Raw genomic sequence first — 17,624 nt, 5'->3', positions numbered from 1 at the left:
TGTGGCCCTTTGGCAGTACGAGCCCTCTGAAGTTGCCCATCTACTACAGTGGACTTGTATGCACAGTGCTAATTGCAATGGCAGCCATGAAACAGGTTTCTCAAGAAAGAAGCACAGCTGGCATACCTTTAGTGAAAGTTGTATAAAGAATCTCACTCAAATAAAAACCACGAAGTCATTGTTGCAATCTCAAAAAGCCTGTAATCTTTCATCACCAATCCTTTTCACATTTGTTTTACATACTGGCAGTGAGCAGACAAGCACACACTGGAAATCACTTTTTAACACAATTGCATTGCATGTCTCATGCAGCTAAAAAAAGCTGCAAACATAAGTACATCATTCGCAACTGCTCTTCCAGTTCACTGGGAAAGAGCCCTCACCACCAGGGTTCACAATGATAAGTGTTATTTTTACATGCACAAACAATTCTTATATATACAGACATTTGCATCACTAATTATCTACATCAACATGATTGACATTTACAATGAACAACAAAACATGCAAAAGAAAATAAACAAAAAGCACTATGATGTCTGGTGAATTTCTAACACTGCATGCTCACCAAAAAACTGGAATGTTTAAATGAAGACTTCCAGTCTTGTCAAATTCATGCTACATACCCGCAAAAATGCCCTTTGCAGCCTTCATGAATGACTTCAATAAATAGTAACGAAAAACCGGTGTGTAAAGGATGCAATTTACATATGAAAACATCATTTGGCTGCTGGACAATGTGAAGATGATGACACTCTGAGCTCTCGGAGATGTCAACAAACTGACACCCCACTGATCAATTATGTGAAGCCAGACTTCACTGGGCCACCATGGCACGTGCCGCGTGCTTAGAAAGTTTTCGTAACCGGCCCCGGCTGCTGACGGAAAGCACCTCGCGTGCCCTTGAGTCAAGGCCGTCCTCATCATCGCCCGAGTCGCCTGTCCACTCAGAATCTTCATCTTCTCTGTAACGAACTTTTTGCTGACCACGGTTTCTCGTTTGCACGCGAGTCTTGCTATTGGTGGTCGCACGAGACCTGACGGTCGTCTCCGGTGAAAAACTAGTTGTCTTGCAGGGCTTGCGCGACGATCGCCGCGGTTGTCCGTAGTCATGGTCCGTCATGAAGGAAGAAGACTTTTCTGAGCTGCCCGTTGTCATCTCTGACTCACCACTGCTATTCTCGCGCTTTTTCCTCCGGTCCATCGTATTTCTAGATGAACTGCTCTCTCCACTGCAGCTGGTCCAGTTGCTGCTGTCATCACTGCCGATCACATTGGTGCGCGCGGCTCTTCTCGACGACCTACGCCTGCCCGGAGGAGAGTCGTCGTCGTTGTCATCGTATTCTTCGCCGTGCTGCTCTTCACTGTTCTCGTCCTCACTGGAATCCTGGCTGCATTCAATGCTGCCTGCCTCCTCTTCGGCGTCCCCGTGGCTGTCGTCCCCGTCCGAAGAAGAGATGTACCGAGTGGCCTTTCGCTTGCGGCTGCCTTTGGACAGAGTTTCGCTAGAGGAGCTACTCTGCAGTTTCCACGTCACGGCGGGAGAGGTTTTCTTCCCGTTCACCATTCGGTCACCTGCACAAAATGGCAATTTTTTAAAACTCAAGCAATGCCATATGCCTGATGGAGAGAGGTTGCTGACAAGGCGCACACATGAAACCTCACGAACAAGACAACCGCATGTCGACAAGAAATGAATAAGACGAGGCTACAGAAGAGAAAGGTGCACACCTTGGCCGCTCGACCTGGTAGACCGAACCAAACTGCTGGCCTGCACAATCTGCTTCGAGTCAACATCCTCATCCGTATCGGAATCTGACTCGGCATAGCATTTCACTTGGAGCACTAAAAGATACAAAAAGAAAAAAGAAACATCAGATGTTGCCCGTCTGCAATAGTCTCACTGAACACAGTAGGACATCTACAATTATGGCAATCGAGCAAGACGGAGATACAGTTACGAAGTGCTACACTATTCTCGGCAAAAGCTTGCTGCACAACACAAATCTACCCGTCACCATGAAGAAATTTGCCCCTTCAGAATGCTTCTCTTTGTGAGGTCACCAGCTCGACCAACTTATAATTTAACATAATCAGACGAACTGAATACACCACAGACACAGAGCATATTCAGTCCATCTTTGTATGTTGAAAAAAGGTCGATTATCCAAAATGTACAACCAACTAGCCCCTATAGCTGCTCATATAAGAAGAACTGGCACTTGCCACCGACGGTACTGGCACTGGCTTCAGCATTCCTATTGTTACTCGCTTGTATGAGCACACCTAAAAGAACGATTCGTGGCTACACTTCCAGCAAAGTGCCTGATTTGAGAGTTTTCAACAGTGGAGCTTGAGAAACCCGTGGTCTCTCAGACAAGAAACTATCATCATGAATTGTAGAAGGGTTGATAGGCGGGCTAGTTGGTATATATCCATAATGAAAGTATTGGGAGCGCAAACTAACGGGCGCTTGTTTGTTTCCTCTTATGTGTCCCGTTAGTTTGCGCTCCCAATACTTTCATATGATCATGAACTGTGCACATGCTCTTTGTCCTCTTCTGCTTTACTGCCTTGAAGATGTGCACCTGGCACACGCTCCCCCACTGCAGTGATTTGTACAGCGTGGGATGTAATAACTCAGATGGGCAAGAACATCAATACAGACAGCAAGGAGGAGCTAATGGTTCCACATGCACCAGTAGAGAAAGTTGCACTAATTTTTATCACTGTGTGGAAAATTGCAAGCAGATGTAGAGGAAAACGTAGGGGGAAAGTGTGGCAATTGCAAAATAAAAAGGAATGAAAGTTGAAAGTGCAAAAAAAATCAGCCACCAGAGGGTACAAAACATCTGACTTTACAGCATGCGCGTGACGCACCACCAGTGCTTTGCAACCAATGCTTCCCTCGAGAGAAGTTGACAATGAACATATGCTAAGTTTACCAGCTGATCTCGTAGTGGATGAGGACGTTCCGGCTTGTGATGAATGGCCGCTTGTCCTTGATGACGATGGCTGAGAGTCACTTGAAAAGTCAAGCACTGCTGCTGGGTGGCGTCTGAAACAGTGCCAGAAAAAAAAAATTAAAAATCAGGAACAGGACAATCGATGCTTAACTGAGGCCAATCTACCCACCATGTGGGTACGTGAAACTGTTTGAAATATCAACCAAGAAGCATCTTGCCGTGTGTGTGGCGATTTCAGTGTTTATGACCGTATTTACTATGGCAATAAACCGGCTTGCATAATGAACACCCCCACCTTAGTCCTTGAAAAAAAAAAGGAAAAAAAAAAAACTTTTTTTAATGTATCTGCTCTTCATTTTATTTCAGTGGAAGCTAGTGAGAACTAGTATGAGGCTAGCCAGGGTTCTTGCAGTACATGCGCTCGCACCAAGAAACAGTTCAATGCTCTTACCACCAATAACAGAATTTTTTTATTTGTTATTACAGTGGCAATTAATTAAAGATACTTTGTGCCTTACAAACAAAAACGCAATTAAAAGTCTGCCATTATGCGGCTGGACTCCTAGTTTCCACGTGACATACCGTACAGGCTCTCTGTGCTGGGTACGTCATGATGGTGGCCACTTCATCACAATGAGCGAGTGTCAGTGCAAAGAAGGACACAACAGGGTTGTTCGGTGCCCGCGCTCTCTTGTACTCTCCCCGCTGTCTTCTGTTCACCAGTCGCACCAAGGGGGAGCACAAAGAAGCGCAAGGGTGCACCGGCACTTCTTTGCTGACTCTGACGCAGCTACGGACAGTGAGCGACTTATCGGTTCAGATGATGACGTTGCTGTCTCTGACTGCACAGATGCCAAGATGATGGCTGCCGTGTCCGGTGCCGCGGAAGTGTACCCATGCGGTTATGAATATGCCAAAGCTTTTGCTGCTGCCGCCAACCAATCTTTTGCAGTGCTACAAAGCTTGCATCAGAGTTCTGCTTCAATCAATGCTGTTGAGGCCGAAGGAGCTAAATATCGCACTATTTGAAAAGCTTCAATGATATTGAGGATGAGTGTAATTTGACAGCACGCAAGGAGCAAGACAAGTTTACGAACTCTTTTCATGCGAAATGAAGTGCGCTAACTTGCAGTTCACACCTTGTTCTTCATTATATTTTAAGCGAATTGTTATGTTAGCACTTCTAATAATTTCCGCAGCCTGAAATGCTTCAATTTAGGCCTTAAATACGCATATTTTGTATTTCGAATTATCGATACATTGAGCTATTTTGCGGTCCCCTTCGAGTTCAATATACCCGGGATCGACTGCATGTAGATGTGGCCGCCACGGCCAAAATATGGCCTCGCGACCTTTGGCTCAGGAGTCTATCACCATTACCACTAGAACACTGCAGCAGGTTGTTTCAAAATACAAGATGTGGGGCATTGCACCAACTTCTGCTACTAACACTACAGCTGAAGTTGCACTGGCAGAACAAACAAAGAGCGAGAAAGAGAGGAGAAGGAGGGAGGGAAGGAGGGGGATCTCACCTGCTGCTAACATACTGGTTGTTCTTCACTTTGGTCTCGTACTTCACTGCTGACCTCCAATCGCTGGTGATTTGACGAATGCGTTCTTCAAATAAAGCCGACATTCGTATTGTCATGGAGTAAATCTGAAAGGAGAAGCATGCGACAGTGTTGGCACAGTCGACTACAAAACTGTACTAGCATGTAAAAGAAAGCAAGAATATTTCTTTAATCAATTAGCATGACAGTCGCATAATATATAAGCCCCTTCAGTGCAGAGTTTAGGAACCCATGCTTTAACTATCCATGATCTAAGTTGTTTGTGCAGTAAGGCCATAAAGTATAGAGGCTTTTCTGTTTGCCCTGTCAGCCTATGCAATGCAGTGACCACCACGTACCCTGGATTTCTTGTTGGTGTTGTAGTTCCGAGAATTGGCAAATATGAGTCGCATGTCCTTGCAAAATTCAACAGGGCTAGGATAGAGGTCTCGTGTGAGCCGATCCCTCACTGTACTCAGGTCCATTGGCATGTCAATTATGTTGGAATAGTCCTGCAAATGTAGACCATAAACACTCGAACAATCCTGGCCGTGGCAACAGCGCTAACTGATGGGTTAGGAAAAAAGACAGGCACAGTATTAGTTCACATTATTCTTATTACAACATGTATTAACTAGCACCAGTAAAAAACACTTTCGATATCCTAGACACAAACAAAAACGGCATGTTGCCTATAAGCCGACTCCCGACAACTTAAAGTCACTTAATTGAAATTTTCGGTTAATTAGAAGTGAACAAGTGGTCCCATCAACTGTCCATGCATGCTTATAGAAAAAAAAAAGCTCAATAATTCGAAGTTATAAGCCCATAATATTGGTTAAGTAGAAGTTTTTCGATCAAGAGCCTTGAGGCGACCGTATTTTTTCAATAAAATTGGGAATTTTCCATGTGCCAAGACCCCCGAGACAGCTGTTTAACCACACTTTTGTCACCATCGCCAATGCCCGCAGCGCCACGGTTCATGAACCGGCCATCTCATTTAGTAAACGCCGGGGCATCGCATTGATCACATCGGTTCACTAGGCCTTTCGTTGTGATGTGTCGAGTCCCATTTCTTTTCTTCACTTAATTGCACTTATTTGCTGTCTCTACTGTAAATTAAAAAAAAAAGATACTCAGTAATTTTGAACAGCAACTTTTTTACAGTAGAAATTTTTCTTCATTTTCGAAAAGACTGACTCGATCAAGCACGAAATTTTGTTTCAAAAGTTAACAACATATGGTATCCGCGGACTGGCGCTTACATTAATTGAGAGTTGCCTTGAAGGCAGAACCCATTACACACAGCTTCACGAATTCAAGCCAGACTTGGGAAACATAAGCTTTGACGTTCCACAAGGATCAATTTTGGGTCCTCTGCTTTTTATTTTACATATTAATGATATCACGAATATTCCTTTTACTGCTGCCATTGTTATGCACGCCAATGACACTGATGTTTTCTTTTCTGGTCCAGATCTAAACGTATAGAGCAGCGTGCAGACACCTGGCTTAACTAACTTCCCATCTGGCTGAGTGAGAATGAGATTAAGGGGGCAGACTGGTCTTCGGGACCAAAAAATCGCAAAAAAAATGCATTTTTAAAAAAATTGACATATTATTTGGTTTCTGCAAGTATTTTTCTATCTCTATGCAAATTTTCACCCACCAGAAAGTGGTAATTTTTTGTAATGTCATTCTGACTGTCCCGATTCTTGGTGCTAGCACAATGCAGAACCTGCTGAAAAATGGGGAACCTACTTCGGGGCTTCTTTATAATTTGCCATTACCTGCGTTTGAAGCTTTAATACCAATTTACGAGTGCTTTTATGAGCATTGCAAAACATGCAAACCGCGATTGATGGTCTTTGAAGAAACTGGGTGTTAGCAGTTTTTTACATTTTTCCCAGAAAAGTAAATTTACGACTGTTCAATCTTGAGGCCTCAACATCTCTGCAGCTGGGGCAGGCACAACAATAATTCCTTTTGCAATAGGAACCTTAAGTGTATAGATTGCAAGTATGGGAGCAGAATTTAGAGTACAAGCCTTTCAAAAAAAAAATATTCATCAAAATTATCACAATTCAAACTGCTTTTGAAAATGAAAAATTCATTTTGGTGAAAAATATTCAAAAAAGGGCAAAAAAAAACTTGCATACTTTCGATCTCTAGTCATTAGTCTATGTTGCCATATCTTAATTATCACTTTTAATTAAACTTCTTTTTCTATGATGACCTTAAACAATAGGGGGTGAACTTAGGTATCCTCAGGAACAAAATGAGTTACAAAAAACATAACTACATATTTGAAATCAGCAGAAAAAGCCTCACAAGCCAGAGCATTTCGATCAAGATCAGTGAAGAAATAAACGAAAAATGTCTAAGATGAGTCTGCCCTTAACTTAAACGTAAAGAAAACACAGTACGTAATATTTCGGCCAAAGATATAAGCCGCTCTTTCATGACCTTGAATTGAGTATCAATAATTCTACAATAGCACCCGTAAACTCTTGTCAATTTCTAGGGGTAATTTTTATGACTGACCTCAGTTGGTCTGAACATATGAACTATGTCCGTGTTATCCACGTCTCTTTGTATGTTATACAAATTGAAATATTTTTTACCATTACATAATAAAAAACAATTATATTTTTCATTTATTCATTCCACATGAATAATAACATACTGCCATCTATACTGGCGTACATGCAACAGGACAGATGCCGAACTTGTTTCCTCTTTAACAAAGAAGAAGCTTGAAAATGATTTACTCTCATCTGCCCTCATTAACTGATTTGCTGTGTTATACTTTGAGCATACTACCGTTCTCTCAGTTGTATAAACTTTGCTTAGCTACAATAACTTTCCACGATATTTAACGCGATTTACCGCCTTCTCAAACAAATATTTAAACAGACAAGTGGCATACAACCTACGTACTACGTCATTGACAGGATCAAGACCACGAACTAACTGCAGCACTAAAACTTTAAATTATCAAACAATTTTGTTGTGTAATTCACAGTCATCCTTAATTAAACTAGGCAATGAAACCAAATGTATTCCGAGTTTTAAAGAACAAGTAAAACTACTTTTTGTCTCCTACAAATTTATAAGTTTTCAATGATGTATCGTAAAATGCTGATGTTTACCTTTTGCTATGATGATGATTGATATGTGGGGTTTAATGTCCCAAAACCATCATATGATTATGAGAGACGCCATAGTGGAAGGCTCTGGAAATTTCGACCACCTGGGGTTCTTCAAGTGCACCCAAATCTAGCACACTACCTTTTGCTTTGTATAGAGTATGCTTCATATGCAAAGACATTTACTTTCTCTATAACAGTTTGTAAAAAATTGTTTTCTTATATTTATGTGAAAGTGTTTGTTTCATTTTGACCTTTATTTGCATACTCCATAATAAGAAGCTGATTATTTCTATTTGTCGACATGTTTTCCCTGCTTTTGTTGCCGACTTCTGTTCCTGCTGTCGGACATGCAAGTCCGGGGTAAAGGCCTCGTCAGGAGACATGAGTCTCCTTTTGCCTTACCTCGTGGACATATTTCTCTTGTATATATGTCTGAAATAAACAAATTGAAATCGAAATTAAAATTGAAGTCAATTTGCTACATCTAACACAAACAGGACACGCAGAGAAGACAAAAAAATGCAACCATGGATGCCCTATTCGCTCATTTTGTGATAAACACAAGGCTTACAGGGTAGGCAGCAGAGTCCACTGGCTGCCGGAAAGGCGTGGAATCCTCGCACTGGAAGATGAAGTTCAACAGTTCCTGGCACTGGCCTTTCCATGTCACGGACGTCAGAGGGGCAGCATCGGGGGCTCTCCGTTTTTGTGGTCTGCTGGACGTCGTCGTCTGCAAGCAAGAGCAAGTCTACCATCAACGAGTGGTCCCGCATTTAGTACCAGAATGTGCACAAAGGCCGATAACATTCAGCATTACTGTCAGCAGTCCCTGCGACAAGTACAACATGATACCGTAAAACAGTGGCACAGTGGCCACAAAACATTTCGTTATGGAAAAAGAATGTTTCCTGCAAGCAAGTGTGAGTCTGCCATCAATGAGTGTACCCGTAATTTGGTACCAAGGTGTCCACAAAGGCCGTTAATATTCAGCATTTCTGTCGGCAGTACCTAGGACAAGTACAGCTGCCAGCGCCGCCAATCGTTGGACGTGGTATGTTTTTTGCAACAAACTAAAGATGAAGCGCACGTCGATTTCGCTAGTAAATTTCTCTGTTTCACTTCAGCCTGACCAGCGGGTCGAATACATTCACTTGGCTGGTCCGTTTTCGCTATGTTTCTGACGTGGCTACACTCTCACGCACACCCATTAAGTTTGTTGTCGTATGCTTATCTCATAATAATAATAATTGTCAGGGTTTAACGCCCCAAATACGCCACATGATTATGAGAGATGCCGTAGTGGAGGGCTCCAGAAATTTATACCATCTCAGGTCCTTTAATGTGCACCTAAATCTAAGCACACAGGCCTCAAGCATTTTCGCTTCTATCGGAAATGCGGCTTCCACGGCCAGGATTCGATCCCGTGGCGGGTCGTATGCTGATCTCGGCAACGAACTATTGATGCGATATGTGATGCACCTTTCAAGTGTGAAATCATAGCTTCCGCTCGGAATAAATGATGCATAGGATAATCGGAGCAAACACATGTTTATGCCATTTGTAAACGTTGCACAATAAATTCACAATGTCCGCCTTTCTGTTGCAACTCTTGCAAACATCATAAACGTGTGTTTGCTCTGCTTTTCAAATGCATCATTTCTTTTGAGCAGGAGCTTTCAAACTCGAAAGTTGCGGGAAATATCACACCCAATAATTCATTGCCGAGATAAGCACATGACAACGGATTTAATGGGCAGCGACAGGGTGTAGCCAAGACGGAAACACGGCGAAAACGGACCAGCCAAGTGAGTGTATACAACTCACTGGTCAGACAGAAGTGAAAGAGAAATTCACTAGCGAAATCGACACGCGCTCCATGTATCATTAGTTTCAACAAACATACAATGTCCAAGGATTAGCGGCGCTGACATCAGTCAAAGCGAGGAGACGCCACACGTCGGACCGTTCATGTGAACCGTGCTGATGGCTGTACAATACGATAGCATTTAATGGTGGCATAGTGATCATAACACATTTCATTTAAGAAAAGAATTCTTTATATCAAAATGCCTTAAAGCCATGACTACACATGTTTCGTGTCGCTGTACTAAATGTTTTGAGCTGCCATTACTTTTTCATCAATTTTACAGTTGCTAATGCAGGGGTGCTACAGCTGAAATCGAATTTAGAGTAATTTCTGGAGAAGCAAAGCTTCACTTCTGGAGCATGAAAATCCAAATTCGGAGCCGATTTTGTGGGTAAAATATTCATTTCCTTTCTTTCATGGAACACCAAGGTTGGAGTAGTAGTTTAACACATGAGGCTCACATTTAGAAAAAAAAAAAAAATAAAAAAAAAAAAAACTCCCAAGTATTTCCCCGAGGGTGAACATGGTTAAGTGCGAATGCACGGGGTGATGCTATGAGGAGGAGTAAAGTTAAAATCCGTTGGCGACGCTGATATCGGTGTCAGTAACGCGCCTTATATCCAGATGGTAGCGTTGCCTCCGGGACATCCATCGCACGACCCGCTCTCGATGGGAGACTGAGAGAGAAGGCGGGCGCGCGAGAGAGAGGGGTGCGCGCGCAGCTGCAGCGAGCGAGGAGAGCGGAGGAGCGAGCGAAGGGGGAGGGGGACTATCAGCGTCGCGTCCATGGCTTATTCGGTAGAGCGTCGCGCTGCAGCCCGCCAAGTCCTCTTTCTTTTAAAGATAGAGAGAAGACTGCGGACGCCGCCGACGGCGGTGGATGGTTCGGGGTCGCTTATGAAGTGTATTCACACTTAAAAAGTACAAACCATTCAACGTCACCAATATTATGCACAGTGAACATGAGCACTGCTATTTCAAAAAAAGCAGTATTTCGAACTACCCCACTAATATATACAATGAAGTCCACATTAGCACTTGAAGCACCTGTCAAATACTTTGATAAACTGCAAATTTAAATGTGGACCTGCCAAGCTGGATTTGATTCGATTTGCATACACACACTCCAATATTCGAATTAACTACGCACCCACAGCTTTGTCATTCGCACAGCATTATTTATTACACGAGCCTTTCTACACGCTGCCTTAGTTAGAATTAAACCTGCAAAGGCATAATCCAAAGTGGATTGCCGCAGCCACTTTCCACTACAGTAAGTTCTGCAAGATGACAGCAATGCCTCACAGGATGCTTGTACCATCTCCATCCTTTGCACTAAAGAATTGGCTTTTTATAAAAAAACTTGCTTTTTTCCGTTTCACACTGGAGGAGGACGGTCCCATCCCATTCACTTCAGCGTCTGTGGACACGATGTCATCTTCCTCAGCCGAAGAACTGTGGTACTTGTCAGCGGTGTCATCCACCAACTGCTGATACAACTTGATGGGATCTTGGCAGGACTGATTACTGCGCAAGACACAAGCCCTTGTTAGCAGTTTTCATGACGTTCAAAATCCCTGATACTGGTATCTCAACTGCCAAGAAGGCTTGCTTGCTTACTTGATGAATTGTAGTAGGAGATTCGTAAGGAGCACTGCCTTCTGCACAATCTTGCTGTTTGGTTCATTGAACTTCTTTGCATTGATTTCCAAGAACTTGACATCAAAACGAACTGAATCCATGCGCCTGCAAAAAAAAAAAAAAAAAATTCTCACTTTGTTGTTCTTTCACATGCACAAACAGCACTGCATAAACTGTTCCACGAGCCATTTAGCCTACAGTCACAAAACATTCACAGAAGCTACTGTATTTACTCGCGTAATGTACCCACATTTATTTATTTTATTTTATTTTCAGAAAGTGACGCCAATGAGAGGAAGGGTTCATTATGCGGGATAAAAAGTCAAGGAAGCTATAACAGCGAAAATTTCGCATAACTGTATTAAAAAACGTGCAGTCAAACCGCTGCTAGGATTCATTTCAGAGGCAAGACTACAGAGCCTCTATTTGAGAACTACACTCTCCACAAGGGAAAACATTCCTTTGCCCACAAAATGTGCAACGAACCTTTTTATGTAGCCGAAAGCTCTACGTGCACAATCCGCACAGCTGCCCGCATGCGGAGCCGCTCTTTCATTCTCCGCTTGGGAGCGGCAGGTGTCCTGGCATGCGCGGCGCGACTGTGTGGATGGCGTGTGTGCAGGCCAACGTGCACTGATCGACGCTGAAAGTGTCGTCCAGCTGCTCGGTTCCCGTGCCCCAGTGTATTTTCGACTAACCTTAAGTTTGAAACCAACCGTGTTACCAGTGTACCAGTCGATCATTAACAAAAAATGACCGCAGTTTCCTAAGTGGGAACACTGGTTAGCATGCGGAGCATATATGTTGAACTGCGATAAATGTGGTTTGTAATTTGCAACATGCGTGAACACGAGTGAACACGCACGCACGTGTGCTGCGAAAGACGATGTTTATTGATGAGACGCTTTGGGTATTTTGAGCAAGATGGCTTTATGGTCCCTAAAGTGAAGGGTGAGTGGGTCTGGTTGCAGCGGTCGAATGTCGAAGTTTGCAAAGACGTGGTCGATGCACGTCCCGCGAACCGTGGTCGGATGATGTTTGTCGTCGTGCGTTGCTCGTTTCAGCGATTGCCGCGACTCCATGTAGTCGACCACCCAATCGTTCTTGATGACGTTGATGTTGAAGTCGCCAACTATCACGAAGGGTCGTCGTTGCTGTCGTTGTTTCAGGTATTCTTCTACGGTTTCGTCGACGTACTTCTCCACGGCAGCACGCGGTAGGTTGGGCCCGAGGTACATCGTCATGACGTCGACTCCGCAGACACTAGCGACGCAGTGCTCGCCGTTGGCGCTTTGTTGAGCGCCGGGCTCGACGTTGACGACTCCCGTTTATGAGTACACGAGTATGAGTACGTGGCCTTGCTCACAGAACACAAACGCCGACGCTCGCGTTCCGCATCGCGAGTTCTTCTCAGCGTGGCCTTGTCCACAGACGAAGTGTCTTCGGAATTGCTTGCGGTTCCGCCAACACATTGGCTGACGCTATTGGAAGGGACGTCAGTAAGTGTGTTTGCGGATTCGTTAGCATACATTTTCACCACAACATCGTACGTGGAGCGACCGCACAAACCAACCGACGAAGGGCGGCGCGTTTGGACACTCGGTTACTTATAGCGAGCGCCGGCCCCGGCCTGCGCATGCGCGCGTTAGCATACAGCTGGTGCACGTAAAACTAAAGGTCGCGCGGAGGTAAGAAGCGAGCGCAGCGCGCGCTGTGTTGAGAGGAGGAAGGAATGCACAGATGGCTGGCGGAGAAGGAGGGGAGGCTGCAGACGGCGGCGGCGGCGCATGACTAGCCCCTACTATAACATGCTCCGCATGTAAAACGTGGCATCGGATGGCAGTGCGCGCATATTGAGAGTGCAAGTCGTGCCGTCACTGCGACTGGGCACGGTTGCACTTTGTTTACAAGCGGAGCATCTTTTGCTCGGGTCTATGTCCCATGGCGTCAGCGTCTGCACTCATGCTACGTATGTGCAACTCTCCCCCTTCCCTCTCTCTAACAGCTGCACATTACTCTCTCCACTTCAATCCTGCCACCTGCTTTTTCGCTTCGCTCTTGCGGCGCATGCGCTACTCTTCTTCTCTAGTCTCCTCTCTTGCACAACCATTTGCTGGCCATCCTGTATATATGGCACTCGACCGTGACCTCCAAGGTAGTACCGGTGGGAAATTTCTGCGGTGCATTGTTAAACAATGAAAAATTTGTAGCGTGCGCGTTAAGTAAAAGCAGACTACGGGTCTCTGTGTCCAGTCGGAGTCTTCTGTTTCTCAATGCCCATTAGCAGTGTTCAGCATGTCCCAGAGGGAAACACCGGTCCACACTGCGTGCTTTGGGCCTCTCCATATTTATCTCCTGCGCAAAACCGCAGTGAGTGCCAGCGTCAACGCCGCCACCTGTGTAAGCGTAAACGCCTGCTGCTTCGCATCTACACAGTTACCTTTTGTGGGGGATGGTGTAATTTTTTTTTCGCTTTGTTTTCGCACCTCTGTGCTTGCGTGGCGCTATAATCAGAAAGTTTATTCTGCGTTCAACAGATGGCGCTCTGTCTCAAAGGGCACGACTTCTAAATATCGATTGACCTCATCTGCACTCCCGCTGCCCGCATCTGTTTAGCATGGTTGTTAAACTACGTATGTTTTGACTTTTGTTGCGTCATTTCTTTTGTGATACAATGGCGTGATTCAACCTTTCGATCATTAATGCATTGGCTATTACACAGAAATAAAATGCAGAAATACATGAAAAAACAAATTTCTTTTTTTTTTTTCGATAACTTAGGTGGTTCATTTTGCAAGTGGGTTCATACAAGACTTAATACAGTACATTGTTGTTGGACAGGGCGCGTTTAAATAGACTGTTCATGCAACAAACGTAAAAAGGAATTGTCAATGTCATAGTGATCAATGTTCGGTCAGCGCAAAGTTGCATGAAGGAACACTATGTATACCCCTCCCAAGTAATGCTTCGAACTTCATGCAATGTCCTCCCAATCTATTACATGCTGATGGCAAGCCATTGTGAAAATGGCATACGGGTTAATTGTACCTGTAGAACCGATTTTCCAGCCTTGCCCTGATGGTGGAGAGGTCAATGGGATAGGCCACAATCCGTGCGTACATTGGGTAGGCATTGAGGTCCACTGGTGCCGCAAATGGCTCTGCTATAGACAGCTCCATTATTCGGCTCACACCGTTGACTAGCCGGATGCAGCATGTATCTCGACCACACCGGGGCCACTCGTTTGCCTTTGGCCGGTAAACCAGGCTGCGACGCTCGTCAAACGTCACTGGCACTGCACCACCGACGTGGTCTGGCATGCCTGCATTACCCAAAAAGCAGTTTCAGACCTTTGTACCCATGGCTTATTTACAATGTTACACAGAACAAAATCTGGTGCCACGGGTTTCAACAACAGTTTCACAACAAGTTCCACAACAGAAATGCTGACATCTGGAACTAGCCTGCTGATGGAAGTGGTGGGTTAGGCACGCTGGTACATCTTTGCTGCTCCTAAAGCAAGTTTCAGCCAACACATAACTTCCGAGCTTAGTATGGTTGTCTAGACTACAACAACTAAAGCACACAAAAGACAGCAGAGCACAGTGCAGTTCCTTACGGTTGCAGTCAATGGGCTCAAAGTCCCATGGGCTCATGCGTTCTGTTTCTCCGTTGTCCCAAGTGACAATGAAGCACTGAAACATGGAGTCGGGAAACTCGCGCTGCAACGGCGCCTGGCTCTCAATGGTCCCCATCCACCAGGCGTCGTCGATGATGCTACGAAACCGATCATCTGCACAGCCACGTGTAGTCCCACTCACAATCGAGCTTTCCGAATATTTCTCACAAAAAAAAAAAAAAAAAAAAAAAAGAGGGGGGGGGGGGGGGGGTGCGGTGGAGAGATATTAGAGCAAGCTACAATCTGACAACAGTGAAGCAAAGCAACTTTCCCACATTTCGGTAAGCTACCTAATTAGGATCATAAAAAATGCCTGAAATTAATGAACACTGAATGGACCAGAATGGAATAAACAGGAGCATATCAACAAGGTAATACTTCATTCTCTGACGAGTGAAAAGCAAAAATAGTGTTGGAATTGCAACATTGCATGTATGTATGCATGCACTTGGTGGGGTCAGAGGATGAGCTAAGTTTACATTTTTCTTTATTAATGAGGGCACTTCACAAAAATGCACTAGCTAGCAAAACATTCTTATTGGTAAACAGCACCAAGCTGCCCAAATGTTATTTTTAAAGTGTGGCCTCAAGAAACCGCAGTGTCTATATCCCCAGAACAAGGAGAGAAATGTGAGGCAGTAACATACGGGGTTTCCAGTTGCGACGCATAGCTGTGTCATAGGTCTGACGCAGGACAATGAAGTCAATCACGTCTGGCATGTCGTGGTAGCGAATGTCGAAGGGCTCGCCATCCATCTGGCTTCGGTGAGGCTCAATGGGCACCACACGAAGGCAGCACAGGTGCACGGGTGGGCATAACTCAAATTTCACATCCAGCACACGCAACAGTTCTTGCTCCTGCAAGTGCACAATCCAGCACTGCGTTATTTAGAGATTTTTGGAGACCAGTAACTAGCCTGCTGCACTCTTTCACGTTTTTTTGCAAGTAACCCACAACACTTGTAGATGACAAGTGATTTCCTGTGCTTGTGTGTAGCTTCCGTGTACTACAGCTTGTTTGCACTTTCACAATACAGTGATTTACTTCATAATACAACCCTCTTTCAAATTCAATGTTTAAAACAGGTTGAAGGTTTCAGGTACATTAAAAGTCCATCAGCAGTAAAATTTGGGTCATGTAAGGGGCCTTATTTCAAATTAAGTTGTGTTTGCAAGGTGCCAAAAATGCAAGTCAACATATTAGGATTCATAATGTATCCAATGCAACAAGGTGCATGTGGCAGCTGCTTAGACACATTTAAAGGCTATTAGAAGGCAGATTTGACAGAAACTAGCCCTGTAGCTTTCTAAAGAGTGCTTCAACATTGTTCTAGTTGGATTACAACATTGCTTGAGCAAAGAACTAGTCAAAACACAGCCAATAGCCACTGACCCTGAGCCGGTGACGCACCCAAGGCTGCGCCTGGTCCCGGACATGGTACACCCGGCAGCGTTTCACCGCCTGCACGTATGACTGGTGTCCCTGATGGAAGTACACCACCTCGTCGCCAATCTGAGGAAAATAAGGCGTCTTGCGCGGCACCGTGTCCATCAGCCATTCCGGGTGTCGCAGGACTTTCTCCGATGCACGCTTAGAGCTCTTCTTCGACTTCTTGCTGTTACTGCTCTGCGGTGGTGTCCTGGCTTCCTCATTCCCTTGCGTGTGCATCACTTGTTGATGGCTCTGTTTCTATAGAAGCAACAAACAAAGAGTCTGAGAAGCGCCTTTTAAAGGAATGAACACCGTGTTTCAGCATGCTGCCATCAACTCTGCCATATGTCAGCTTCATCTATGATCATAAGCCAGGCCTTGCTAACTACATATGCGGCATTCTTCAGAGAAAAAAAAAAAAAGAGAGAGAGAGAGAGAGAAGAAAGAGACTGCCAAGAGTTATCGTAACTTCGCTCTTCACTCAAATGAATCGGTTTATACATGACATCAGACCTTGTGAACCAACAAGCAATTTTCAATGTCGCCCAAGAATGTTGTCCCCATGTCGTCCAGGCCCTCATGAGCATGCAAGCCGTGCATCACTCCACACCATGCAAAGAAAAATTTATGTAAAATTGCAAGAATTACTTGTCCTTTCTTTCTCAATGTCCCCCACCACTTCTAAAGCAAGTGCACATACCCTGTCTGCCTCATCAGTTGGGCTTCTTCCCAAATTGAAAGAGGAGGGGAGGCTAAGAAACTAGCACCTTGGCCTTTCGATTGATTTGTGGGGTTTAACGTCCCAAAACCACCATATGATTATGAGAGACGCCGTAGTGAAGGGCCCCGGAAATTTCGACCACCTGGGGTTCTTTAACGTGCACCCAAATCTCAGTACACGGGCCTACAAGCACCTTGGCCTTTCATGTGTAAAGTGCTGTCGGCAACACTTTGGTTGCACCAAATAAGGTATATATATATACAATTCGTCCCCTGCATTGCCTCATTCTTGATAAGACAATTGTGAAACAATACCCCACCAGCGCTATCAACCTAGCCAAAAGAAACACTCTCATGTTGCTATCTCATACGAATATGCTTAGGAATCCTCTCTTGATCTTTTTCCGCAATTTCCCTTCAAAGTACCCCAAAAATAGTCTAGAACTATAAGAGAAATATTATAAAAGTATTTGATTCGATTTGCACTCACACTTCAATACACAAATTCTCTTCGGACCCAAAATATTGCTATTGGCACAGCTTGACAAAAACGCATGCAGAGTTGTATATGTGCTCCAAGGGTGGGAGAGGACACATTTTCGAAAACAGCATACACA

General features: G+C 44.5%; 1 protein-coding gene across 3 annotated transcripts in view; it reads right to left on the bottom strand.

Annotated features, from left to right (window-relative positions):
- Window positions 1-178: 178 nt before the first annotated feature.
- Window positions 179-17,624, bottom strand: part of LOC119174829 (bromodomain and WD repeat-containing protein 3-like) — a 50,211-nt gene continuing 32,765 nt past the window's right edge. Inside the window, exons 22-34 of one of the 3 annotated variants that reach the window (XM_075895070.1) lie at window positions 16,249-16,545; window positions 15,503-15,713; window positions 14,796-14,969; window positions 14,225-14,498; window positions 11,156-11,281; window positions 10,903-11,062; window positions 8,240-8,398; window positions 8,071-8,100; window positions 4,876-5,028; window positions 4,499-4,623; window positions 2,946-3,058; window positions 1,732-1,845; window positions 179-1,575 (exon numbers count right to left, since the gene is read on the bottom strand). In XM_075895070.1, coding sequence (XP_075751185.1) covers window positions 818-1,575; window positions 1,732-1,845; window positions 2,946-3,058; window positions 4,499-4,623; window positions 4,876-5,028; window positions 8,071-8,100; window positions 8,240-8,398; window positions 10,903-11,062; window positions 11,156-11,281; window positions 14,225-14,498; window positions 14,796-14,969; window positions 15,503-15,713; window positions 16,249-16,545 — 2,694 coding nt within the window. In that variant the 3' untranslated portion in view covers window positions 179-817. The remainder of the gene's footprint in view (window positions 1,576-1,731; window positions 1,846-2,945; window positions 3,059-4,498; window positions 4,624-4,875; window positions 5,029-8,070; window positions 8,101-8,239; window positions 8,399-10,902; window positions 11,063-11,155; window positions 11,282-14,224; window positions 14,499-14,795; window positions 14,970-15,502; window positions 15,714-16,248; window positions 16,546-17,624) is intronic. The other 2 variants (XM_075895071.1, XM_075895072.1) reach the window with 2 other exon arrangements.

This window comes from Rhipicephalus microplus, chromosome 5, assembly GCF_043290135.1.
Source record: "Rhipicephalus microplus isolate Deutch F79 chromosome 5, USDA_Rmic, whole genome shotgun sequence".
NCBI classification, from domain to species: domain Eukaryota; kingdom Metazoa; phylum Arthropoda; class Arachnida; order Ixodida; family Ixodidae; genus Rhipicephalus; species Rhipicephalus microplus.
The sequence above is the reverse complement of the archived record's forward strand: the minus strand, read 5'-3'. Positions and strand labels throughout refer to the sequence as shown.